A 27,755-nucleotide genomic window follows, 5' to 3' on the forward strand; every position below is an offset into this window, starting at 1 on the left:
CGTGCGCATGACGTCGCCGCGCTCACCACCTCGCGCCCGTTGCCCTGGCGATCCCCACCGGCCGTGGCCCGGTCGGTCGGCCGCTCGCCATGGACCAGTACAGCATCCTGGGCCGGGTCGGGGAGGGGGCGCACGGCATCGTCTTCAAGGCCAAGCACATCGAGGTGCGTCCCGCGGCCCCCCCTTCCCCCAGCCTCCTGACGGGACAGTGGGGGTTAGGCCGTGCCCGGGGATGTGCGGGTTAGGGTGGATCGGCCGTGCCCGCAGTGTCCAGGGGAACGGAGCGCGGGGGGATGGGAGCGCGGCGACGTCATCCGCACGCACGTCACGGCGATGACGTCACGCGCCTGGGGATGTGCAGGTTAGGGTGGTTCGGTCATGCCCATCGTGTCCTGGGCAGCGGGGGGTGGGAGCGCGTCGACGTCATCCGCAGTGACGTCACGGCGCTTACGTCCCATGTCCATAGTGCCCAGGATGGGCAGGGTTAGGGTGGGTCAGCCATGCCCATAGTGCCCAGGGATGTGTGTGTTAGGGTGGATCGGCCGTGCCCATAGTGCCCAGGGATGTGTGTGTTAGGGTGGATCGGCCGTGCCCATAGTGCCCAGGGATGTGTGTGTTAGGGTGGGATCGGCCGTGCCCATAGTGCCCAGGGATGTGTGTGTTCGGGTGGATCGGCCGTGCCCATAGTGCCCAGGGATGTGTGTGTTAGGGTGGATCGGCCGTGCCCATAGTGCCCAGGGATGTGTGTGTTAGGGTGGGTCAGCTGTGCCCATAGTGCCCAGGGATGTGTGTGTTAGGGTGGATCGGCCGTGCCCATAGTGCCCAGGGATGTGTGTGTTAGGGTGGATCGGCCGTGCCCATAGTGCCCAGGGATGTGCAGGTCAGGGTGGATTGGCCGTGCTAAATTGTCCCCGTAGTGCCCAGGGATGTACAGGTTAGGGTGGATTGGCCATGCTAAATTGTCCCCGTAGTGCCCAGGGATGTGCAGGTTAGGGTGGATTGGCCGTGCTAAATTGTCCCATAGTGCCCAGGGATGTACAGGTTCGGGTTGATTGGCCATGGGAAATGCAGGTTTACAGGGATGGGGTGGGAATGCTCTTCCGAGGGTTCGTGTGGAGTCGCTGGGACTGAGTAGAATCCCAACGTGTCATTAGACAATCCCTCTGCATTAGGGATCATCCAAGTTATTCGTTTACTGATCAAAAATCTATCTCAGCCTTGAACGCCCTCAACGACTTAGCCCACTGCCGTAAAGAATTCCATGGATCCGCTTCCTTCTGAGAGAAGAAAAATCCTCCTCATCTCTGCGTCAATTTTGCAACCTGAGCTTATTGTGCTCTGAGATTATTCTGTCTGGTCCTAAACTCTCCCACAAGGAGATTCAGCCTTTCTGTGTCTGCCCTGTCAGGTTCCCTCCCAATCTCGCCTGTTTCAATCAGGTCCCCTCGCCTTCTTCTCAATGCCAGACTCAACCTCTCTTGAAAAGACAGCCCCTCTTGTCCCCGGATCAGCTGAGTGAACCTTCCCTGGACTGTGTCTGTCCCAGTCTATCTTTCCGTATATGAAGGGACAGGAACAGTTTGTTGTGTTCCAGCTGTGGGAGTGACAGCTCATACACAAACGTCCTGGAGACCCAGCTCATTGTTTGTTCTCTTTGTGCTTTCAGACCGGAGAGACAGTTGCTCTCAAGAAAGTGGCCCTGAGGAAACTGGAGGATGGAATTCCGAACCAGGCCCTGCGGGAGATTAAAGCTCTGCAGGAAATTGAGGATAATCAGTATGTGAGTATGGATTAGAGAGAGCTTTACATTAACCGGATCTGCCCTGGGAGTATTTGATGGGGGACAGTGTAGAGGGAGCTTTACTCTGTATCTAACCCCGTGCTGTCCCTGTCCCTGGGAGTGTTTGATGGGGACAGTGTAGAGGGAGCTTTACTCTGTATCTAACCCTGTGCTGTCCCTGGGAGTGTTTGATGGGGACAGTGTAGAGGGAGCTTTACTCTATATCTAACCCCGTGCTGTCCCTGTCCCTGGGAGTGTTTGATGGGGGACAGTGTAGAGGAAGCTTTACTCTGTATATAACCCCGTGCTGTCCCTGTCCCTGGGAGTGTTTGATGGGGGACAGTGTAGAGGGAGTTTTACTCTGTATCTAACCCAGTGCTGTCCCTGGCAGTGTTTGATGGGGGACAGTGTAGAGGGAGCTTTACTCTCTATCTAACCCCGTGCTGTCCCTGCCCCTGGGAGTGTTTGATGGGGGACAGTGTAGAGGGAGCTTTACTCTCTATCTAACCCCGTGCTGTCCCTGTCCCTGGGAGTGTTTGATGGGGGACAGTGTAGAGGAAGCTTTACTCTGTATCTAACCCCGTGCTGTCCCTGTCTTGGGAGTGTTTCATGGAGGACAGTGTAGAGAGAGGTTTACTTTCTGTTTGAAAGAGTAGAGAGAGCTGTACTCTGTATCCAGTCCCCTGCTGTCCCTGTACTGTCTTTGCCTCCCCTCGTAGCTGCTATCCGAACTCTGTGAGGTTTGGAAGCCAAGATTTGGGTACCTTCAGGATTAGAGTTCCCATTTTTGCGTGTTCCCTGTGTCCTTGCCTTACATGAACTGATCTCTTGCTTCACAGTCTGCGCTCTGCCCTATTGCAACACAGGGTGAAAGTGAGGACTGCAGGTGCTGGAAACCAGAGTTATAGATCAGAGTGGTGCTGGAAAAGCACAGCAGGTCAGGCAGCATCCGAGGAGCAGGAAAATTGACGTTTCGGGCAAAAGCCCTTCATCAGGAATCGGGCTTTTGCCTGAAATGTTGATTTTCCTGTTCCTCGGATGCTGCCTGACCTGCTGTGCTTTTCCAGCACCACTCTAAGCTAAACCCTGATGCAGGACCTGTCACATCCCAATAGTGGCTGCTGGAGGCACTGTGACATCCCGATTGCAGTCTGTGCTAATACAACTCTGTTCCAGCAGGGGCAGTCCAAGATCTGAGACCAAACCTCCTTCCAATATAGTTCAAAGAGAGAGCCAAAACCGTAACTTTTATCTTATCTAAAGACAAGCCTGAGGTGCTGTGTTCCAAATGTAATTTGATTGGTTACATTACTTGGCTTTGAGCAAAAAAACCTGTTTATTTGTGCCCTACAATTAAAATACAAACAAAAGGTAGAACTAACTCCATTGGAAAAGTTAACAGAATCATACGATTTAACGACTAAACAGCAACTGCTCTGATACTGTAACATCCCACAAACACACCCTGTACAAACAGGCAAATTCAGTAAAATAGCCCATCTCACATGTGATTCTGGCACAGAGAGAGAGAGAGAGACACAGCCAGCATTTAACTGAGTGTGAGTGTGTGTGTGTGAGAGAGAGAGAGAGAGCAAGAGGGACATCCAGTTTCTACAGCCAACTCCAAAACCCAAAAAAAGCGACTGAAAGCTAAACTCAAACCTTGTCTCTCATAGAATCCCGACAGTGTGGACGAAGGCCATTTAGCCCATCGAGTCCACACCAACCCTGCGAAGAGTCGCCCACCCAGACCCATCCTCCTATCTTATTGCTGTACCCCTGCAATTCCCATGGCCAATCCACCCTAACCTGCACATCCCTGGACACTACGGGGCAATTTAGCACGGTCAATCCACCCTAACCTGCACATCCCTGGGCACCACGGGGACAATTTAGCACGGCCAATCCCACCCTAACCTGTACATCCCTGGGCACTACGGGGACAATTTAGCACGGCCAATCCACCCTAACCTGCACATCCCTGGGCACTACAGGGACAATTTAGCACGGCCAATCCACCCTAACCTGCACATCCCTGGGCACTACGGGGACAATTTAGCACAGTCAATCCACCATAACCTACACATCCCTGGGCACTATGGGACAATTTAGCACGGCCAATCCACCCTAACCTGCACATCCCTGGACACTATGGGACAATTTAGCACGGCCAATCCACCCTAACCTGCACATCCCCGGGCACTAAGGGACAATTTAGCACGGCCGATCCACCTTAGCCCGCACATCCCTGTGTACTATGGGACAGTTTAGCACGACCAACCCACCTGCACATCCCTGGACACTATAGGACAATTTAGCATGGCCAATCCCACCCTAACCTGCATATCTCTGGTCACTACGGGGCAGTTTAGCACGGCCAATCCACCCTAACCTGTACATCCCTGGGCACTACGGGACAATTTAGCACGGCCAATCCACCCTAACCTGTACATCCCTGGACACTATGGGACAATTTAGCATGGCCAATCCCACCCTAACCTGCATATTCCTGGGCATTACAGGGACAATTTAGCACGGCCAATCCACCCTAACCTGCACATCCCTGGGCATTACAGGGACAATTTAGCACGGCCAATCCACCCTAACCTGCACATCCCTAGGCATTACAGGGACAATTTAGCACGGCCAATCCACCCTAACCTGCACATCCCTGGGCACTACGCGGACAATTTAGCATAGCCAATCCACCCTAACCTGCACATCCATGGACACTACAGGACAATTTAGCTCGGCCAATCCACCCTAACCTGCACATCCCTGGGCACTACGGGACAATTTAGCACGGCCAATCCCACCCTAACCTGTACATCCCTGGACACTATGGGACAATTTAGCACGGCCAATCCACCCTAACCTGCACATCCCTGGGCACTACAGGACAATTTAGCATGGCCAATCCACCCTAACCTGCACATCCCTGGGCACTACGGGACAATTTAGCACGGCCAATCCACCCTAACCTGTACATCCCTGGACACTATGGGACAATTTAGCATGGCCAATCCCACCCTAACCTGCATATTCCTGGTCTCTACGGGACAGTTTAGCACGGCCAATCCCCCCTAACCTGCACATCCATGGGCACTACGGGACAATTTAGCATGGCCAATCCACCCTAACCTGCACATCCCTGGGCATTACAGGGACAATTTAGCACGGCCAATCCACCCTAACCTGCACATCCCTAGGCACTACGGGGACAATTTAGCACGGCCAATCCACCCTAACCTGCACATCCCTGGGCACTACGCGGACAATTTAGCATAGCCAATCCACCCTAACCTGCACATCCGTGGACACTACAGGACAATTTAGCTCGGCCAATCCACCCTAACCTGCACATCCCTGGGCACTACGGGACACATTAGCATGGCCAAACCACCCTAAGCTGCACATCCCTGGGCACTACGGGACAATTTAGCACGCCCAATCCACCCTAACCTGCACATCCCTGGGCACTACGGGGGCAATTTAGCATGGCCAATCCACCCTAACCTGCACATCCCTGGGCACTACGCGGACAATTTAGCACGGCCAATCCACCCTAACCTGCACATCCCTGGGCACTACGGGACAATTTAGCACGGCCAATCCACCCTAACCTGCACATCCCTGGGCACTATGGGACAATTTAGCATGCCCAATCCACCCTAACCTACACATCCCTGGGCACTATGGGACAATTTAGCACGGCCAATCCACCCTAACCTGCACATCCCTGGGCACTACAGGGACAATTTAGCACGGCCAATCCACCCTAACCTGCACATCCCTGGGCACTACGGGGACAATTTAGCACGGCCAATCCCACCCTAACCTGCACATCCCTGGGCACTACGGGTACAGTTTAGCATGGCCAATCCACCCTAACCTACACATCCCTGGACACCACGGGGACAATTTAGCACGGCCAATCCACCATAACCTACACATCCCTGGGCACTATGGGACAATTTAGCACGGCCAATCCACCCTAACCTGCACATCCCTGGACACTATGGGACAATTTAGCACGGCTGATCCACCCTAACCTGCACATCCCCAGGCACTAAGGGACAATTTAGCACGGCCAATCCACCTTAACCCGCACATCCCTGTGTACTATGGGACAGTTTAGCACGACCAACCCACCTGCACATCCCTGGACACTATAGGACAATTTAGCATGGCCAATCCCACCCTAACCTGCATATCTCTGGTCACTACGGGGCAGTTTAGCACGGCCAATCCACCCTAACCTGTACATCCCTGGGCACTACGGGACAATTTAGCACGGCCAATCCACCCTAACCTGTACATCCCTGGGCACTACGGGACAATTTAGCACGGCCAATCCACCCTAACCTGTACATCCCTGGACACTATGGGACAATTTAGCATGGCCAATCCCACCCTAACCTGTACATCCCCGGGCACTCAGGGACAATTTAGCATGGCCAATCCACCCTAACCTGCACATCCCTGGGCACTATGGGACAATTTAGCATGCCCAATCCACCCTAACCTGCACATCCCTGGGCACTATGGGACAATTTAGCATGCCCAATCCACCCTAACCTACACATCCCTGGGCACTACGGGGACAATTTAGCACGGCCAATCCACTCTAACCTGCACATCCCTGGGCACTACGGGGACAATTTAGCACGGCCAATCCACCCTAACCTGCACATCCCTGGGCACTACGGGACAATTTAGCACGGCCAATCCACCCTAACCTGCAGATCCCTGGGCATTACAGGGACAATTTAGCACGGCCAATCCACCCTAACCTGCACATCCCTGGGCACTACGGGGACAATTTAGCACGGCCAATCCACCCTAACCTGCACATCCCTGGGCACTACGCGGACAATTTAGCATAGCCAATCCACCCTAACCTGCACATCCGTGGACACTACAGAACAATTTAGCACGGCCAATCCACCCTAACCTGCACATCCCTGGGCACTACGGGACACATTAGCATGGCCAAACCACCCTAAGCTGCACATCCCTGGGCACTACGGGACAATTTAGCACGCCCAATCCACCCTAACCTGCACATCCCTGGGCACTACGGGGACAATTTAGCATGGCCAATCCACCCTAACCTGCACATCCCTGGGCACTACGCGGACAATTTAGCACGGCCAATCCACCCTAACCTGCACATCCCTGGGCACTACGGGACAATTTAGCACGGCCAATCCACCCTAACCTGCACATCCCTGGGCACTATGGGACAATTTAGCATGCCCAATCCACCCTAACCTACACATCCCTGGGCACTATGGGGACAATTTAGCACGGCCAATCCACCCTAACCTGCACATCCCTGGGCACTACGGGGACAATTTAGCATGGCCAATCCACCCTAACCTGCACATCCCTGGGCACTACGCGGACAATTTAGCACGGCCAATCCACCCTAACCTGCACATCCCTGGGCACTACGGGACAATTTAGCACGGCCAATCCACCCTGACCTGCACATCCCTGGGCACTATGGGACAATTTAGCATGCCCAATCCACCCTAACCTACACATCCCTGGGCACTACGGGACAATTTAGCACGGCCAATCCACCCTAACCTGCACATCCCTGGGCACTACGGGGACAATTTAGCACGGCCAATCCACCCTAACCTGCACATCCCTGGGCACTACGGGGACAATTTAGCACGGCCAATCCACCCTAACCTGCACATCCCTGGGCACTACGGGACAATTTAGCACGGCCAATCCACCATAACCTACACATCACTGGGCACTACGGGACAATTTAGCACGGCCAATCCACCATAACCTACACATCCCTGGGCACTATGGGACAATTTAGCACGGCCAATCCACCCTAACCTGCACATCCCTGGGCACTACGGGACAATTTAGCACGGCCAATCCACCATAACCTACACATCACTGGGCACTACGGGACAATTTAGCACGGCCAATCCACCATAACCTACACATCCCTGGGCACTATGGGACAATTTAGCACGGCCAATCCACCCTAACCTGCACATCCCTGGACACTATGGGACAATTTAGCACGGCTGATCCACCCTAACCTGCACATCCCCGGGCACTAAGGGACAATTTAGCACGGCCAATCCACCTTAACCCGCACATCCCTGTGTACTATGGGACAGTTTAGCACGACCAACCCACTGCACATCCCTGGACACTATAGGACAATTTAGCATGGCCAATCCCACCCTAACCTGCATATCTCTGGTCACTACGGGGCAGTTTAGCACGGCCAATCCACCCTAACCTGTACATCCCTGGGCACTACGGGACAATTTAGCACGGCCAATCCACCCTAACCTGCACATCCCTGGGCACTACGGGACAATTTAGCACGGCCAATCCACCATAACCTACACATCACTGGGCACTACGGGACAATTTAGCACGGCCAATCCACCATAACCTACACATCCCTGGGCACTATGGGACAATTTAGCACGGCCAATCCACCCTAACCTGCACATCCCTGGACACTATGGGACAATTTAGCACGGCTGATCCACCCTAACCTGCACATCCCCGGGCACTAAGGGACAATTTAGCACGGCCAATCCACCTTAACCCGCACATCCCTGTGTACTATGGGACAGTTTAGCACGACCAACCCACTGCACATCCCTGGACACTATAGGACAATTTAGCATGGCCAATCCCACCCTAACCTGCATATCTCTGGTCACTACGGGGCAGTTTAGCACGGCCAATCCACCCTAACCTGTACATCCCTGGGCACTACGGGACAATTTAGCACGGCCAATCCACCCTAACCTGTACATCCCTGGGCACTACGGGACAATTTAGCACGGCCAATCCACCCTAACCTGTACATCCCTGGACACTATGGGACAATTTAGCATGGCCAATCCCACCCTAACCTGCATATTCCTGGTCACTACGGGACAGTTTAGCACGGCCAATCCCCCTAACCTGCACATCCATGGGCACTACGGGACAATTTAGCACGGCCAATCCACCCTAACCTGCACATCCCTGGGCACTACGGGGACAATTTAGCACGGCCAATCCACCCTAACCTGCACATCCCTGGGCACTACGGGACAATTTAGCACGGCCAATCCACCCTAACCTGCACATCCCTGGGCACTACGGGGACAATTTAGCACGGCTGATCCACCCTAACCTGTACATCCGTGGACACTACAGGACAATTTAGCACGGCCAATCCACCCTAACCTGCACATCCCTGGACACTACAGGACAATTTAGCACGGCCAATCCACCCTAACCTGCACATCCCTGGACACTACAGGACAATTTAGCACGGCCAATCCACCCTAACCTGCACATCCCTGGACACTACAGGACAATTTAGCACGGCCAATCCACCCTTACCTGTACATCCCTGGACACTATGGGACAATTTAGCACGGCCAATCCACCCTAACCTGTACGTCCCTGGACACTATGGGACAATTTAGCACGGCCAATCCACCCTAACCTGCACATCCCTGGACACTATGGGACAATTTAGCACGGCCAATCCACCCTAACCTGTACGTCCCTGGACACTATGGGACAATTTAGCACGGCCAATCCACCCTAACCTGTACATCCCTGGGCATTACAGGGACAATTTAGCACGGCCAATCCACCCTAACCTGCACATCCCTGGGCACTATGGGACAATTTAGCACGGCCAATCCACCCTAACCTGTACATCCCTGGGCACTATGGGACAATTTAGCACGGCCAATCCACCCTAACCTGTACATCCCTGGGCACTACGGGGACAATTTAGCATGGCCAATCCACCCTAACCTGCACATCCCTGGGCACTATGGGACAATTTAGCACGGCCAATCCACCCTAACCTGCACATCCCTGGACACTATGGGACAATTTAGCATGGCCAATCCACCCTAACCTGCACATCCCTCGGCACTATGGGACAATTTAGCACGGCCAATCCACCCTAACCTGTATATCCCTGGACCATATAGAGCAATTTTGCATGGCCAATCCAGCCAACGTGCACATCTTTGAACTGTGAGGGGGATCCCATGCAGACACAGGGAGAATATGTAAACCCCTGACAGGCAGTCACCCAAGGGTGGAATTCCAACCTGGGTCCCAGGCGCTGGGAGGCAGCAGTGCTAACCACTGAGGGACCATTCTGTGGGAAGCTAACTCCACCCATTGATGCAACGTTTATTGTCCCAACGTTCCCAAACTCCCCAAGGCCCCACAAGCTGGTTACTGGATTAGACATCCCTGTGCTGTTGGCTCAAAACCTCTCTTCTAAAGAATCTGGACAAAATGCGGCTGTTACATCGCTGCAGTGACCCTGAGCCCACTTCACACAGTGTCCCTGGTGCTCACTGATGTAATGTGACTCTGATTCAAGCTGCAGGGATATTCACAGCACTGTTTCCTAAACTGGCTCCAACTCCATGTTTGCCGTTTGCAGCCTCTCTCCTGACCCTTCCCAAATTCCAACTGCAGCAACATTGCAAACACCATCCCTTCAGCTGCCCGGGCCTTTGCAGGTTCTCACATTCCCCTCCCGGAATCTCTCGGACTCTCTGGGATTTGACTTATGAGGAGAGGACGGATAGGCTGGGACTTGTTTTACTGAAGCATAGGAGGCTGAGGAGTGACCTTGGAGAGGTTTAGAAAATCATGAGGGGAAAGGATAAGGTGAATGGGAGGCAACGTTTGAAAATTCCGGGCCCTGTTTTTAAGATGAGAGGAGAAAGATTTAAACAAAGACATAAGGGGCAAACCTTTTAAAAAGAGAATGGTTTGGATGTGGAATGATCAGCCAGAGGAAGTGGTGGGTGCGGGTACAGTTACAATGTTTAAGACATTTGTCTAAGGCCATGAATAAGAAATGTTTTAAGGGACATGGGCCAAGTGCAGGCAGGTGAGAATCGTTTCGATTGGGATTCTGGTCGTTGTGGACTATTTAGATCAAAGGGTCTGTTTCCATGCTGTATGGATGTATGATTGACATGACGATAGCCTTACACTGTGTTCCTGCCCCCACTCCCACTGCAGGTGGTCAGGCTAAAGGATGTCTTCCCCCACGGGACAGGGTTCGTCCTGGTCTTCGAGTACATGTTGAGTGACCTGTCCGAGGTGATCCGCAATTCTGACTGGCCCCTGACTGAGTCACAGGTTAAAGGTTACATGATGATGCTGCTGAAAGGGCTGGCATTCTGCCACCAGAACTCCATCATGCACAGGGTGAGAGACTGCCTCACTGTTACCCTCTCACAGGGTGGGAGACTGCCTCACTGTCCCCCTCATGCAGTTTTCTGCCTGTTTCGCTGTGATTATCTTCCCTGCTCCATCTACCTTCTTGTTTGACTCCATTTCCTCCTCTCTCGGCCTACCTCTCCCTCTCTCAGCCTCGCTCCATTTCTCATTCCACTATTGGAGGGTCCGTACTGAGGGAGTAGGTACTGTCGGAAGGTCAGTGCTGAGGGAGCGGTCCCTGTCAGAAGGTCAGTGCTGAGGGAGTGGGCACTGTCATAGGGTCAGTGCTGAGGGAGTGCCACACTGTCAGAGGGTCAGTGCTGAGGGAGTGCCGCACTGTCGGAGGGTCAGTGCTGAGGGAGTGCCGCACTGTCGGAGGGTCAGTGCTGAGGGAGTGCCGCACTGTCGGAGGGTCAGTGCTGAGGGAGTGGACAGTGTTGGATGGTCCGTGCTGAAGGGGAAGGCACGGTTTGAGCGTCAGTGCTGAGGGAGTGGGCACTGTCGGAGGGTCACTGATGAAGGAGCGCCAAACTGTCGGAGTGTCAGTGCTGAGAGGGCGCCGCCGTATCGGAAGGGTCAGTGTTGAGGGAGTGGGCATTATTGGATGGCCATTGCTGAGGGGGTGGACAGTGTTGGAGGGTCAGTACTGAGGGAGTGGGCATTATTGGATGGCCATTGCTGAGGGGGTGGACAGTGTTGGAGGGTCAGTGCTGCTGGACTGCCGCACTGTCAGAGGGTCTGTGCTGAGGGAGTTGGCACCATTGGAGGGTCTGTGTCAAGGGAGTGGGTTCTGTCAGAGGGTCAGTGCTGAGGGAGGCGGACACTGTTGGACTGGCAAGAGAGCACTTTGCCCCCCCAAGCCTAACTCTGTTTTTACCCCACCTGCTCTCTCTGCCCTTTCCCTTCTCTCTGATCCACCTCATTAATGCAAGTAGTTAAGATGTCGGAAGGTGGGACACTGTTTTGATCTGTCACTTGCCTCTTGTAGGACTTGAAGCCAGCAAACCTGCTCATCAGCTCGACGGGACACCTCAAAATTGCTGATTTTGGACTTGCCAGGGTTTTCTCCAATGAAGGTGACCGACTTTACAGCCATCAGGTGGCTACCCGGTGAGATAGAGGGAGAGGAAGTGTACATCCCTACAGACAGCACGAGGCCATTCAGCCCCTCCGGCCTGCTCCTTGATTTGTTACATTCATGACTGATCCCATTGCGACCACGATCCGTTTGCCCGTCTTCCCTTTTCCCTGTTGTGACCCTCGGCACCACCCTCCGTCGATCCAGAATTGACCTGATTCTCCACCTTTTGCGATATTCAGTGACCCTGCCTCCCACCGCTGTCCAGGGACAAGAATTCCACAGGCCAACGATCCTACATCTCGCCAATTCCCTCGTCGTCCGATCAGAGAGCGATGCAGCATGGGACAAGCCCATTCGGCCCGTCGACACTCTGATGCCTGTCAGAAAAGTCTCATGCTTGGCCACTCATGGCTGCATCTTCCGCAGTTGCTAAAAGTTCCTCCTTTGAGAATTCGAGCTGAAAATGTGTTGCTGGAAAAGCGCAGCAGGTCAGGCAGCATCCAAGAAACAGGAGGTTGACGTTTCGGGCATAAGCCCTTCTTCAGGAATGTTCCTGTTCCTTGGATGCTGCCTGACCTGCTGCGCTTTTCCAGCAACACATTTTCAGCTCTGATCTCCAGCATCTGCAGACCTCACTTTCTCCTTGTTCGAGAATTCATCTAATTTCCCCCCTCCCGGAAAGTTCCTGTTGAACTTGTTCCCCCTCTGTATCTCCTATTGGTTTTTTACTCCATTCCCCTCAATCCCCTTCTCCGTCCAGTCACTCAGCCTCCTGCTACTGAAAGCGATTCCTCCCCTCGCCCCCCCTCCCCTCACACAGCCTCAATCGAAAACCCCTTCATCACTCCAACCACCTTGACGGAATCTGCCCTCAGCCTCTCTGGTCTGAGAAGACTATGGGCTAATATTTCTGCCAGGCTGGCTCAGTTCTATCTTTTTATGTTCCCAAATCACAGGTGGTACCGAGCCCCAGAGCTGCTTTATGGAGCTCGTAAGTATGATGAAGGGGTGGATATTTGGTAAGTTATATAGTTCTCTGTTCGAGTATCCTTACTAATAAGGTTATGATTCATTCACCTTTGGACATTGGACAGGAGATAGGCAGAAAAGAAACCTCCCTCCCATTGTACCCTCAACCTCTCCCAGGGACAGGGACAGCACAGGGTTAGATACAGAGTAAAGCTCCCTCTACACTGTCCCCCATCAAACACTCCCAGGGACAGGGACAGCACGGGGTTAGATACAGAGTAAAAGACCCCTCTATACTGTCCTCCATCAAACTCTCCCAGGGACAGGGACAGCACGGGGTTAGATACAGAGTAAAGCTCTCTCTACACTGTCCTCCATCAAACTCTCCCAGGGACAGGGACAGCACAGGGTTAGATACAGAGTAAAGCTCCCTCTACACTGTCCTCCATCAAACACTCCCAGGGACAGGGACAGCACAGGGTTAGATACAGAGTAAAGCTCCCTCTACACTGTCCCCCATCAAACACTCCCAGGACAGGGACAGCACGGGGTTAGATACAGAGTAAAGCTCCCTCTACACTGTCCCCCATCAAACACTCCCAGGACTGGGACAGCACGGGGTTAGATCCAGAGTAAAGCTCCCTCTACACTGTCCCCCATCAAACACTCCCAGGACTGGGACAGCACGGGGTTAGATACAGAGTAAAGCTCCCTCTGCACCATCCCCCACCCCATCAAACTGTCTCAGAACAGGGACAGCACGGGGTTAGATACAGATTGAGCCGTTTGCTGGGAGGATTAGTGTGTGGGATTTTGCAGCCATGATGGGTGGTGGGGGGCGGTGGGGTTGGTGTCAGGGTAGTGTTGGTGCTGGGGTGGGTGGGTGGGGGCGGTGGGATTGGTGTTGTTGCCTGTGTGGGGGGTGGTGGTGGTGGTGGTGGTGCGGTGGTGTTGGTGCTGGTGCTGGGGTGAGGGTGAGGGCTGGTGTTGGTGCCGGGGAAGGGGGGCGTTGATGTTGGTGCCGTGGTGTGGGTGGGGGAGTGCCAGGGTGGTGGGTGGTGTTGGTGCCGAGGTGTGGGTGGAGGCAGTGCCAGGGTGGTGGGTGGTGTTGGTGCTGAGGTGTGGGGGGGGGGGGCGGTGGTGTTGGTGCTGCGGTGGGGGGGTGGGGTTGGTGCTGGGGTGGAGGGTGGTGCTGGTGGTGGTGGGGGGGCGGTGCCGGGGTGGTGGAGGGTCGGTGGTGTGGTGCCGGGGTGGGAATTGAGGTTGGTGCGGGGGTGGTTTTGGTGCAAGCGTGTGGGGTGGTGTTGGTGCCGAGGTGGGGGGGTGGTGTTGGGGTCAGAGTGGCGGGGAGTGTGTGTGCCGGGGTGGTGGGGGGTCTGGTGGTGTTGGTGCCGGGATGGTGGGGGCTGGTGGTGTTGGTGCAAGGTTGGGGGGTGGTGTGGGGGTGGTTTGATGGTGGTGTTGGTGCCAGGGTGGGGGGGACCATTGGTGGTGGTGCCGGGGTGGGGGGGCGATGGGGTTGGTGCCGAGGGGGGGTGGGCCGTTGGTGGTGGTGCTGGGGTGAGGGTGGTGTGTTGGTGCCGGGGTGGTGTTTGTGTGGTGCTGGGGTGGGGGCTGGTGTTGGTGCCGGGGTGATGGTGTTGGTGCCGTGGTGCGGGTGGAGTGGCGGTGGTGGTGGTGCTGGGGTGGGGGCGGTGGGGTTGCTGCCAGGGTGGGGTTGGTGCTGGGATGGGGGCGATGGGGTTGCTGCCAGGGTGGGGTTGGTGCTGGGGTGGGGGTGAAGGGGTTGCTGCCGGGGTGGGGTTGGTGCAGGGGTGGGACCGGTGGTGTTGGTGCAGGGGTGGGGACGATGGGGTTAGTGCTGGGGTGGGGGCGGTGGGGTTAGTGCGGGGGTGGGGTTGGTGCCGGGTGGGGTTGGTGCCGGGTGGTGTTGGTGCCGGGGTCTGGGACAGCCTCAGTGATTTCTCCCTCCCTCTCCAGGGCAGTGGGCTGCATCTTCGGGGAGCTCCTGAATAACTCGCCGCTGTTCCCAGGCGAGAATGACATTGAGCAGCTGTGCTGTGTTCTCAGAGTCCTGGGGACACCAAACGAGAGGATCTGGCCAGTAAGTCTCACTCGGCAGCGGTCAGCCTCGGTGCCAGCCCACTACAGGTTTCCCAGACCCCAAGCGGGAGACAAGGAGCATAAAATGCCTGGAGTTTAGCGAGTTAACCAGTGAGTGGTGCAGTATGCCTCCTGTTTCCGTGTGACAGGCTGGAGGAGGAGGGGCTGAATGGCCTCCTGTTCCTGTGTAACAGGCTGGGAGAGGGGGAGGGGCTGAATGGCCTCCTGTCCCTGTGTAACAGGCTGGAGGAGGAGGGGGCTGAATAGCCTCCTGTCCCTGTGTAACAGGCTGGGAGAGGGGGAGGGGCTGAATGGCCTCGTGTTCCTGTGTAACAGGCTGGAGGAGGAGGGGCTGAATGGCCTCCTGTTCCTGTGTAACAGGCTGGGAGAGGGGGAGGGGCTGAATGGCCTCGTGTTCCTGTGTAACAGGCTGGAGGAGGAGGGGCTGAATGGCCTCCTGTTCCTGTGTAACAGGCTGGAGGAGGAGGGGCTGAATGGCCTCCTGTCCCTGTGTGACAGGCTGGAGGGGGAGGGGCTGAATGGCCTCCTGTCCCTGTGTAACAGGCTGGAGGAGGAGGGGCTGAATGGCCTCGTGTCCCTGTGTAACAGGCTGGAGGAGGAGGGGCTGAATGGCCTCGTGTCCCTGTGTAACAGGCTGGAGGAGGGAGGGGCTGAATGGCCTCGTGTCCCTGTGTAACAGGCTGGAGGAGGAGGGGCTGAATGGCCTCGTGTCCCTGTGTAACAGGCTGGAGGAGGAGGGGCTGAATGGCCTCGTGTCCCTGTGTAACAGGCTGGAGGAGGAGGGGCTGAATGGCCTCGTGTCCCTGTGTAACAGGCTGGAGGAGGAGGGGCTGAATGGCCTCGTGTCCCTGTGTAACAGGCTGGAGGAGGGAGGGGCTGAATGGCCTCCTGTCCCTGTGTAACAGGCTGGAGGAGGAGGGGCTGAATGGCCTCGTGTCCCTGTGTAACAGGCTGGAGGAGGAGGGGCTGAATGGCCTCATGTCCCTGTGTAACAGGCTGGAGGAGGGTAGGGGATGGAGGAAGGGTGATGATCCTATCACATTGTAACTGAGGCCCTGTGAGGCGTCACAGGAACTCGTTGTGAGATCAATCCGCCCCTTGAGCCTGGAGCCCCAGTGGCTCGGCTGATGTGTGTCTGAACTCCACCGACCTACCTCAGCTCTGTCACCTTTAATCTCACTGGCATAACAACACCTCAGGTTTAACTCTGACGGACAGAGCTCAGGTTTAACTCTGACCGACAGAGCTCAGGTTTAACTCTGACAGACAGAGCTCAGGTTTAACTCTGAGGGACAGAGCTCAGGTTTAACTCTGACCGACAGAGCTCAGGTTTAACTCTGAGGGACAGAGCTCAGGTTTAACTCTGACGGACAGAGCTCAGGTTTAACTCTGACCGACAGAGCTCAGGTTTAACTCTGACCGACAGAGCTCAGGTTTAACTCTGACCGACAGAGCTCAGGGTTAACTCTGACAGACAGAGCTCAGGTTTAACTCTGACCGACAGAGCTCAGGTTTAACTCTGACGGACAGAGCTCAGGTTTAACTCTGACCGACAGAGCTCAGGTTTAACTCTGACCGACAGAGCTCAGGTTTAACTCTGACAGACAGAGCTCAGGTTTAACTCTGACAGACAGAGCTCAGGTTTAACTCTGAGGGACAGAGCTCAGGTTTAACTCTGACGGACAGAGCTCAGGTTTAACTCTGAGGGACAGAGCTCAGGTTTAACTCTGAGGGACAGAGCTCAGGTTTAACTCTGACCGACAGAGCTCAGGTTTAACTCTGAGGGACAGAGCTCAGGTTTAACTCTGAGGGACAGAGCTCAGGTTTAACTCTGACCGACAGAGCTCAGGTTTAACTCTGACGGACAGAGCTCAGGTTTAACTCTGAGGGACACAGCTCAGGTTTAACTCTGACCGACAGAGCTCAGGTTTAACTCTGACGGACAGAGCTCAGGTTTAACTCTGAGGGACACAGCTCAGGTTTAACTCTGACCGACAGAGCTCAGGTTTAACTCTGACGGACAGAGCTCAGGTTTAACTCTGACGGACAGAGCTCAGGTTTAACTCTGTCCGACAGAGCTCAGGTTTAACTCTGACGGACAGAGCTCAGGTTTAACTCTGAGGGACAGAGCTCAGGTTTAACTCTGACCAACAGAGCTCAGGTTTAACTCTGAGGGACAGATCTCAGGTTTAACTCTGAGGGACAGATCTCAGGTTTAACTCTGAGGGACAGAGCTCAGGTTTAACTCTGACGGACAGAGCTCAGGTTTAACTCTGAGGGACAGAGCTCAGGTTTAACTCTGAGGGACAGAGCTCAGGTTTAACTCTGACCGACAGAGCTCAGGTTTAACTCTGACCGACAGAGCTCAGGTTTAACTCTGACCGACAGAGCTCAGGTTTAACTCTGACCGACAGAGCTCAGGTTTAACTCTGACCGACAGAGCTCAGGTTTAACTCTGATGGACAGAGCTCAGGTTTAACTCTGACCGACAGAGCTCAGGTTTAACTCTGACGGACAGAGCTCAGGTTTAACTCTGACCGACAGAGCTCAGGTTTAACTCTGAGGGACAGAGCTCAGGTTTAACTCTGAGGGACAGAGCTCAGGTTTAACTCTGACGGACAGAGCTCAGGTTTAACTCTGAGGGACAGAGCTCAGGTTTAACTCTGAGGGACAGAGCTCAGGTTTAACTCTGACGGACAGAGCTCAGGTTTATCTCTGACCGACAGAGCTCAGGTTTAACTCTGACCGACAGAGCTCAGGTTTAACTCTGACGGACAGAGATCAGGTTTAACTCTGAGGGACAGAGCTCAGGTTTAACTCTGACCGACAGAGCTCAGGTTTAACTCTGACAGACAGAGCTCAGGTTTAACTCTGACGGACAGAGCTCAGGTTTAACTCTGACGGACAGAGCTCAGGTTTAACTCTGACCGACAGAGCTCAGGTTTAACTCTGAGGGACAGAGCTCAGGTTTAACTCTGACCGACAGAGCTCAGGTTTAACTCTGACAGACAGAGCTCAGGTTTAACTCTGACCGACAGAGCTCAGGTTTAACTCTGACGGACAGAGCTCAGGTTTAACTCTGAGGGACAGAGCTCAGGTTTAACTCTGACGGACAGAGCTCAGGTTTAACTCTGACCGACAGAGCTCAGGTTTAACTCTGACCGACAGAGCTCAGGTTTAACTCTGAGGGACAGAGCTCAGGTTTAACTCTGAGGGACAGAGCTCAGGTTTAACTCTGACCGACAGAGCTCAGGTTTAACTCTGACCGACAGAGCTCAGGTTTAATTCTGACCGACAGAGCTCAGGTTTAACTCTGACGGACAGAGCTCAGGTTTAACTCTGACGGACAGAGCTCAGGTTTAACTCTGACGGACAGAGCTCAGGTTTAACTCTGACCGACAGAGCTCAGGTTTAACTCTGAGGGACAGAGCTCAGGTTTAACTCTGAGGGACAGAGCTCAGGTTTAACTCTGACGGACAGAGCTCAGGTTTAACTCTGACGGACAGAGCTCAGGTTTAACTCTGACGGACAGAGCTCAGGTTTAACTCTGACCGACAGAGCTCAGGTTTAACTCTGAGGGACAGAGCTCAGGTGCAACAGTGCCCACTCCCTCAGCACTGACCCTCCCTCAGTGCCAACTCCGTCAGCACTGTCCCTCCGACAGTGCCCACTCCCTCAGCACTGACCCTCTGACAGTGCCCACTCCCTCAGCACTGACCCTCTGACAGTGTGGCACTCCCTCAGCACTGACCCTCTGACAGTGCGGCACTCCCTCAGCACTGACCTTCTGACAGTGCCCACTCCCTCAGCATTGACCCTCTGACAGTGCCCACTCCCTCAGCACTGACTCTCTGACAGTGCCCACTCCCTCAGCACTGACCCTCTGACAGTGCCCACTCCCTCAGCACTGACCCTCTGACTGTGCCCACTCCCTCAGCACTGACCCTCTGACTGTGCCCACTCCCTCAGCACTGACCTTCTGACAGTGCCCACTCCCTCAGCACTGACCCTCCTACAGTGCAGCACTTCCTCAGCACTGACCCTCTGACAGTGCGGCACTCCCTCAGCACTGACCCTCTGACAGTGTGGCACTCCCTTAGCACTGACCCTCTGACAGTGCGGCACTCCCTCAGCACTGACCCTACAATAGTGCAGAGCTCCCTCAGCACTGACCCTCCGACAGTGCCCACTCCCTCAGCACTGACCCTCCGACAGGGCCCACTCCCTCAGCACTGACCCTCTGACAGTGCCCACTCCCTCAGCACTGACCCTCTGACAGTGCCCACTCCCTCAGCACAGACCCTCCGACAGTGCCCACTCCCTCAGCACTGACCCTCTGACAGTGCCCACTCCCTCAGCACTGACCCTACAATAGTGCAGAGCCCCCTCAGCACTGACCCTCTGACAGTTGACCCTCTGACAGTGTGGCACTCCCTCAGCACTGATCATCTAACTGTGCCCACTCCCTCAGCACTGACCCTCCGACAGTGCCCACTCCCTCAGCACTGACCCTCCGACAGTGCCCACTCCCTCAGCACTGACCCTCCGACAGGGCCCACTCCCTCAGCACTGACCCTCTGACAGTGCCCACTCCCTCAGCACAGACCCTCCGACAGTGCCCACTCCCTCAGCACTGACCCTCTGACAGTGCCCACTCCCTCAGCACTGACCCTCTGACAGTGCCCACTCCCTCAGCACTGACCCTCCGACAGGGCCCACTCCCTCAGCACTGACCTTCTGACAGTGCCCACTCCCTCAGCACTGACCCTCTGACAGTGCCCACTCCCTCAGCACTGACCCTCCGACAGTGCCCACTCCCTCAGCACTGACCCTCCGACAGTGCCCACTCCCTCAGCACTGACCCTCCGACAGTGCCCACTCCCTCAGCACTGACCCTCCGACAGGGCCCACTCCCTCAGCACTGACCTTCTGACAGTGCCCACTCCCTCAGCACTGACCCTCTGACAGTGCCCACTCCCTCAGCACAGACCCTCCGACAGTGCCCACTCCCTCAGCACTGACCCTCCGACAGTGCCCACTCCCTCAGCGCTGACCCTCCGACAGTGCCCACTCCCTCAGTGCTGAGACTGGGAGTAAAAGTGTTGAACTGACCTACAAGACACAAGCCTCAAGTCACCATTGTTTTGTAATCCATCGTTTTACTTTAACAACAGATTTCCTAAAACGTTTATCCTTAACGTAAACCAAAGTGGGACTCAATCCGTCATTGTCTCCCAGGTGGGAGTAACAGTGTGACCATTGAGCATCGCTTGGATTATATGTGGCACTCCTTCTGCACTGACCCTTTCGGCTGCTCATTGGTTAGCACTGCTGCCTCACAGCACCAGGGACCCAGATGTGATTCCCACCTCAGGTGACTGTCTGTGTGGAGTTTGCACATTCTCCCCGTGTCTGTGTGGGTTTCCTCCGGGTGCTCCGGTTTCCTCCCACAATCCAAAGATGAGCAGGATAGGTGAATTGGCCATGCTAAATTGCCCATAGTGTTAGGTGCATTAGTCAGAGGGAAATGGGTCTGGGTGGGTTACTCTTCGGAGGGCCGAAGGGCCTGTTTCCACAGTGTAGGGAATCTAATGTAGAGTTCAAAATCCTTCACTAACCTCTCGCTCCTCAATTGCTCCCCCTCCCCCTCACCACCAATGTGCTAGGAAATTACCGAACTGCCGGATTACAACAAGATCACTTTCAAGGAGAATCCTCCCATCCCATTGGAACACGTTGTCCCAGACGCCTCACCCGAGGCAGTGGATCTACTGAAACGCTTCCTGGTTTACCCCTCCAAGCAGAGGGTCAGTGCAGCTGAGGTGAGCAGCAGCCAGCTTCTCCTCCCGAATCCCCCTCCTCCTCTTCCTGCACCCCTGTCCAGCCCACCTGGGCCTTCACACTCTCCTCTGGCTCATCTCTGAGGCCAACAGGAAGACCACCTCGCTCGCAGGATCTGGGACATGGGCCACGCTGCAGGCTAGTTTTAAAATCAAATGGCAACTGGAGTTTGTTTACACAGGGATAAGGTCTAATAGCGAAAAAAAACCACCATTAAACTCCGATCAGGCCATGGTGAGAAATCTCACCATGAGTACTCTGTATTGTTCGGGTCTCCGTATCCAACATGGAATACAGCCCACAGTCCCAGTCCCTATAATCCCACATGGAATACTGCGCACAGTCCCAGTCCCTATAATCCCACATGGAATACAGCCCACAGTCCCTATAATCCCACATGGAATATTGCGCGCAGTCCTAGTCTCTATAATCCCACATGGAATACTGCCCACAGTCCCAGTCTATATAATCCCACATGGAAAACTGCGCACAGTCCCAGCCCCTATAATCCCACATGGAATACAGCCCACAGTCCCTATAATCCCACATGGAATATTGCGCACAGTCCCAGTCCCTATAGTCCCACATGGAATACAGCCCACAGTCCCAGCTCCTATAATCCCACATGGAATACAGCCCACAGTCCCTATAATCCCACATGGAATACTGTGCACAGACCCAGCCCCTATAATCACACATGGAATACTGCGCACAGACCCAGTCCTTATAGTCCCACATGGAATACAGCCCACAGTCCCAGTACCTACAATCCCACATGGAATACAGCCCACAGTCCCAGTCCCTATAATCCCACATGGAATACTGCGCACAGTCCCAGTCCCTATAATCCCACTTGGAATACAGCCCACAGTCCCAGTCCCTATAATCCCACTCGGAATACTGCGCACAGTCCCAGTCCCTATAGTCCCACATGGAATACAGCCCACAATTCCAGTCCCTATAATCCCACATGGAATACAGCCCACAGTCCAGGTCCCTATAATCCCACTTGGAATACTGCACACTGTTCTGGTCCCCACGTCCCACTCAGAATACTGCACACTGTTCTGGTCCGTGAATCCCACTCGGAATACTGCACACTGTTCTGGTCCCCATGTTCCACTTGGAATACTGCACACTGTTCTGGTCCCCATGAATCCCACTAGGAATACTGCACAATGTTCTGGTCCCCATGTCCCACTCGGAATACTGCACACTGTTCTGGTCCATGAATCCCACTCGGAATACTGCACACTGTTCTGGTCCGTGAATCCCACTCGGAATACTGCACACTGTTCTGGTCCCCATGTCCCACTCGGAATACTGCACACTGTTCTGGTCCGTGAATCCCACTCGGAATACTGCACACTGTTCTGGTCCCCATGTCCCACTCGGAATACTGCACACTGTTCTGGTCCATGAATCCCACTCGGAATACTCCACACTGTTCTGGTCCCCATGTCCCACTCAGAATACTGCACACTGTTCTGGTCCCCATGAATTCCACTAGGAATACTGCACACTGTTCTGGTCCCCATGTCCCACTCGGAATACTGCAACTGTTCTGGTCCCCATATCCCATGCGGAATACTGCACACTGTTCTGGTCCCCACGTCCCACTCGGAATACTGCACACTGTTCTGGTCCCCATGTCCCACTCGGAATACTGCACACTGTTCTGGTCCCCATGAATTCCACTAGGAATACTGCACACTGTTCTGGTCCCCACGTCCCACTCGGAATACTGCACACTGTTCTGGTCCCCATGTCCCACTCGGAATACTGCACACTGTTCTGGTCCATGAATCCCACTCGGAATACTCCACACTGTTCTGGTCCCCATGTCCCACCCGGAATACTGCACACTGTTCTGGTCCATGAATCTCACTCGGAATACTGCACACTGTTCTAGTCCATGAATCTCACTCGGAATACTGCACACTGTTCTAGTCCATGAATCCCACTCGGAATACTGCACACTGTTCTAGTCCATGAATCTCACTCGGAATACTGCACACTGTTCTGGTCCCCATGAATTCCACTAGGAATACTGCACACTGTTCTGGTCCCCATGTCCCACTCGGAATACTGCACACTGTTCTGGTCCATGAATCCCACTCGGAATACTGCACACTGTTCTGGTCCCACATCCCACTCGGAATACTGCACACTGTTCTGGTCCCCACGTCCCACTCGGAATACCGCACACTGTTCTAATCCGTGAATCTCACTCGGAATACTGCACACTGTTCTGGTCCCCATGTCCCACTCGGAATACTGCACACTGTTCTGGTCCCATGTCCCACTCGGAATACTGCACACTGTTCTGGTCCATGAATCCCACTCGGAATACTGCACACTGTTCTAGTCCATGAATCTCACTCGGAATACTGCACACTGTTCTGGTCCCCATGTCCCACTCGGAATACTGCACACTGTTCTAGTCCGTGAATCTCACTCGGAATACTGCACACTGTTCTGGTCCATGAATCCCACTCGGAATACTGCACACTGTTCTGGTCCCCATGTCCCACTCGGAATACTACACACTGTTCTGGTCCATGCACCCACTAGGAATACTGCACACTGTTCTGGTCCGTGAATCCCACTCGGAATACTGCACACTGTTCTGGTCCCACATCCCACTCGGAATACTGCACACTGTTCTAGTCCCCATGTCCCACTCGGAATACTGCACACTGTTCTGGTCCACATATCCCACTTGGAATACTGCACACTGTTCTGGTTCCCATGTCCCACTCGGAATACTGCACACTGTTCTGGTCCCCATGTCCCACTCGGAATGCTGCACACTGTTCTGGTCCCCATGTTCCACCCGGAATACTGCACACTGTTCTGGTCCGTGAATCTCACTCGGAATACTGCGCACTGTTCTGGTCCCCACGTCCCACTCGGAATACCGCACACTGTTCTAATCCGTGAATCTCACTCGGAATACTGCACACTGTTCTGGTCCCCATGTCCCACACGGAATACTGCACACTGTTCAGGTCCCCACGTCCCACTCGGAATACTGCACACTGTTCTGGTCCCATGTCCCACTCGGAATACTGCACACTGTTCTGGTCCATGAATCCCACTCGGAATATTGCACACTGTTCTGGTCCCCATGTCCCACTCGGAATACTGCACACTGTTCTGGTCCATGAATCCCACTCGGAATACTGCACACTGTTCTAGTCCGTGAATCTCACTCGGAATACTGCACACTGTTCTGGTCCCCATGTCCCACTCGGAATACTGCACACTGTTCTAGTCCGTGAATCTCACTCGGAATACTGCACACTGTTCTGGTCCATGAATCCCACTCGGAATACTGCACACTGTTCTGGTCCCCATGTCCCACTCGGAATACTACACACTGTTCTGGTCCCATGTCCCACTCGGAATACTGCACACTGTTCTGGTCCATGAATCCCACTCGGAATATTGCACACTGTTCTGGTCCCCATGTCCCACTCGGAATACTGCACACTGTTCTGGTCCATGAATCCCACTCGGAATACTGCACACTGTTCTAGTCCGTGAATCTCACTCGGAATACTGCACACTGTTCTGGTCCCCATGTCCCACTCGGAATACTGCACACTGTTCTAGTCCGTGAATCTCACTCGGAATACTGCACACTGTTCTGGTCCATGAATCCCACTCGGAATACTGCACACTGTTCTGGTCCCCATGTCCCACTCGGAATACTACACACTGTTCTGGTCCATGCACCCACTAGGAATACTGCACACTGTTCTGGTCCGTGAATCCCACTCGGAATACTGCACACTGTTCTGGTCCCACATCCCACTCGGAATACTGCACACTGTTCTAGTCCCCATGTCCCACTCGGAATACTGCACACTGTTCTGGTCCACATATCCCACTTGGAATACTGCACACTGTTCTGGTTCCCATGTCCCATTCGGAATACTGCACACTGTTCTGGTCCCCATGTCCCACTCGGAATGCTGCACACTGTTCTGGTCCCCATGTTCCACCCGGAATACTGCACACTGTTCTGGTCCGTGAATCTCACTCGTAATACTGCGCACTGTTCTGGTCCCCACGTCCCACTCGGAATACCGCACACTGTTCTAATCCGTGAATCTCACTCGGAATACTGCACACTGTTCTGGTCCCCATGTCCCACACGGAATACTGCACACTGTTCAGGTCCCCACGTCCCACTCGGAATACTGCACACTGTTCTGGTCCCATGTCCCACTCGGAATACTGCACACTGTTCTGGTCCATGAATCCCACTCGGAATATTGCACACTGTTCTGGTCCCCATGTCCCACTCGGAATACTGCACACTGTTCTGGTCCATGAATCCCACTCGGAATACTGCACACTGTTCTAGTCCGTGAATCTCACTCGGAATACTGCACACTGTTCTGGTCCCCATGTCCCACTCGGAATACTGCACACTGTTCTAGTCCGTGAATCTCACTCGGAATACTGCACACTGTTCTGGTCCCCATGTCCCACTCGGAATGCTGCACACTGTTCTGGTCCCCATGTCCCACCCGGAATACTGCACACTGTTCTAGTCCGTGAATCCCACTCGGAATACTGCACACTGTTCTGGTCCCCATGTCCCACTCGGAATGCTGCACACTGTTCTGGTCCCCATGTCCCACTCGGAATACTGCACACTGTTCTAGTCCGTGAATCCCACTCGGAATACTGCACACTGTTCTGGTCCCCATGTCCCACTCGGAATGCTGCACACTGTTCTGGTCCCCATGTCCCACCCGGAATACTGCACACTGTTCTGGTCCGTGAATCTCACTCGGAATACTGCACACTGTTCTGGTCCCCACGTCCCACTCGGAATACTGCACACTGTTCTGGTCCACAAATCCCACTCAGAATACTGCACACTGTTCTGGTCCGTGAATCTCACTCGGAATACTGCACACTGTTCTGGTCCCCATGTCCCACTCGGAGTACTGCACACTGTTCTGGTCCCCACGTCCCACTCGGAATACTGCACACTGTTCTAGTCCGTGAATCTCACTCGGAATACTGCACACTGTTCTGGTCCCCACGTCCCACTCGGAATACTGCACACTGTTCTGGTCCACATATCCCACTCGGAATACTGCACACTGTTCTAGTCCATGAATCTCACTCGGAATACTGCACACTGTTCTGGTCCCCATGTCCCACTAGGAATACTGCACACTGTTCTGGTCCATGAATCCCACTCGGAATACTGCACACTGTTCTGGTCCCCATGTCCCACTCGGAATACTGCAACTGTTCTGGTACCCATATCCCATGCGGAATACTGCACACTGTTCTGGTCCCCACGTCCCACTCGGAATACTGCACACTGTTCTGGTCCCCACGTCCCACTCGGAATACCGCACACTGTTCTGGTCCCCATGTCCCACTCGGAATACTGCATACTGTTCTGGTCCATGAATCCCACTCGGAATACTGCACACTGTTCTGGTTCCAATATTCCACTCGGAATACTGCACACTGTTCTGGTCCCCATGTCCCAGTAGGAATACTGCACACTGTTCTGGTTCCCACGTCCCACTCGGAATACTGCACACTGTTCTGGTCCATGAATCCCACTCGGAATACTGCACACTGTTCTGGTCCCCACGTCCCACTCGGAATACTGCACACTGTTCTGGTCCATGAATCCCACTCGGAATACTGCACACTGTTCTGGTCCCCATGTCCACTCGGAATACTGCACACTGTTCTGGTTCCAATATTCCACTCGGAATACTGCACACTGTTCTGGTTCCCATTGTCCCACTCGGAATACTGCACATTGTTCTGGTCCCCATGTCCCACTAGGAATACTGCACACTGTTCTGGTTCCCATTGTCCCACTCGGAATACTGCACACTGTTCTGGTCCCCACGTCCCACTCGGAATACTGCACACTGTTCCAACAATGTAATTTTATTGTAAGGAATTGAGTGGCAGTTTAATAGGGGAAAGGAACGTGAGGGTGACAGATTGGAATGTTGGGTTGGGGATTGAGACTCTGAGTCCAATCCGCGAGATCTTCCTGATCAGGAGAGTAGTCCTGAGGGGCGGAAAGGCACCTCCTGCTTCACATCCAGCTGCTCTTTTAAAACGATGGAGCGGGTTTGATTGAGCAAACGTGAGAAATGTTTCCACGAGTGAGGGATGGGGATGGGAGCCGGCAGTGCCCGTCACTCACAGGGTCAGCCGATAGTTGGCACCAGGGTTCCACAGAACCACTCAGAGTGTGCCCACCGCCGACCGGCCTGCACTGACCTCAAAGGCACACGCCCCGTGGGATCTGGTAGGTAGGAACCAGGCCAGGCCATCACAATCAAAGCCTGACAGATGTGTTCCCTCCTTTTCACCCCTCCAGGCTCTCCTGCACCCGTATTTCTTCAAGGAGCCGCTGCCTGCCCACCACTCGGAGCTGCCGATCCCGCAGCGGGCAGGCAGGAAGACCCTGCAGCATCAGCACGAGTTCCACATCGAGCAGCCCCTTGTGGAGTCAGTGACTGACCCGGACCTCATCTCCTGTCACGCCCGGCTCCAGTGACACCACCGTCGTACTGGGAGAGAATGGGGCTGCTGTTCCCCTTTTTATAGACTGCCTGCTTCATTCGAGAGAGCGGAGTGCTGTCACTCTGCAACCTGTCTTTCAGGATTATTGTAATAAAACACGAGACTAACGATTGA

The 27,755-nt window shown here is 54.2% G+C and overlaps 1 protein-coding gene across 1 annotated transcript; it reads left to right on the forward strand.

Moving 5' to 3' along the window:
• On the forward strand, nt 1–27,755 carry cdk20 (cyclin dependent kinase 20). The gene is made up of 8 exons (XM_060822453.1): nt 1–164; nt 1,667–1,780; nt 10,835–11,023; nt 12,024–12,145; nt 13,073–13,135; nt 15,066–15,189; nt 20,876–21,031; nt 27,436–27,755. Exons 1-8 carry the CDS (start codon nt 90–92, stop codon nt 27,613–27,615), a joined length of 1,023 nt encoding a protein of 340 aa, XP_060678436.1. The 5' UTR covers nt 1–89; the 3' UTR covers nt 27,616–27,755.

The sequence above is a fragment of the Hemiscyllium ocellatum genome, unplaced genomic scaffold, assembly GCF_020745735.1.
Source record: "Hemiscyllium ocellatum isolate sHemOce1 unplaced genomic scaffold, sHemOce1.pat.X.cur. R, whole genome shotgun sequence".
Classification (NCBI taxonomy): domain Eukaryota; kingdom Metazoa; phylum Chordata; class Chondrichthyes; order Orectolobiformes; family Hemiscylliidae; genus Hemiscyllium; species Hemiscyllium ocellatum.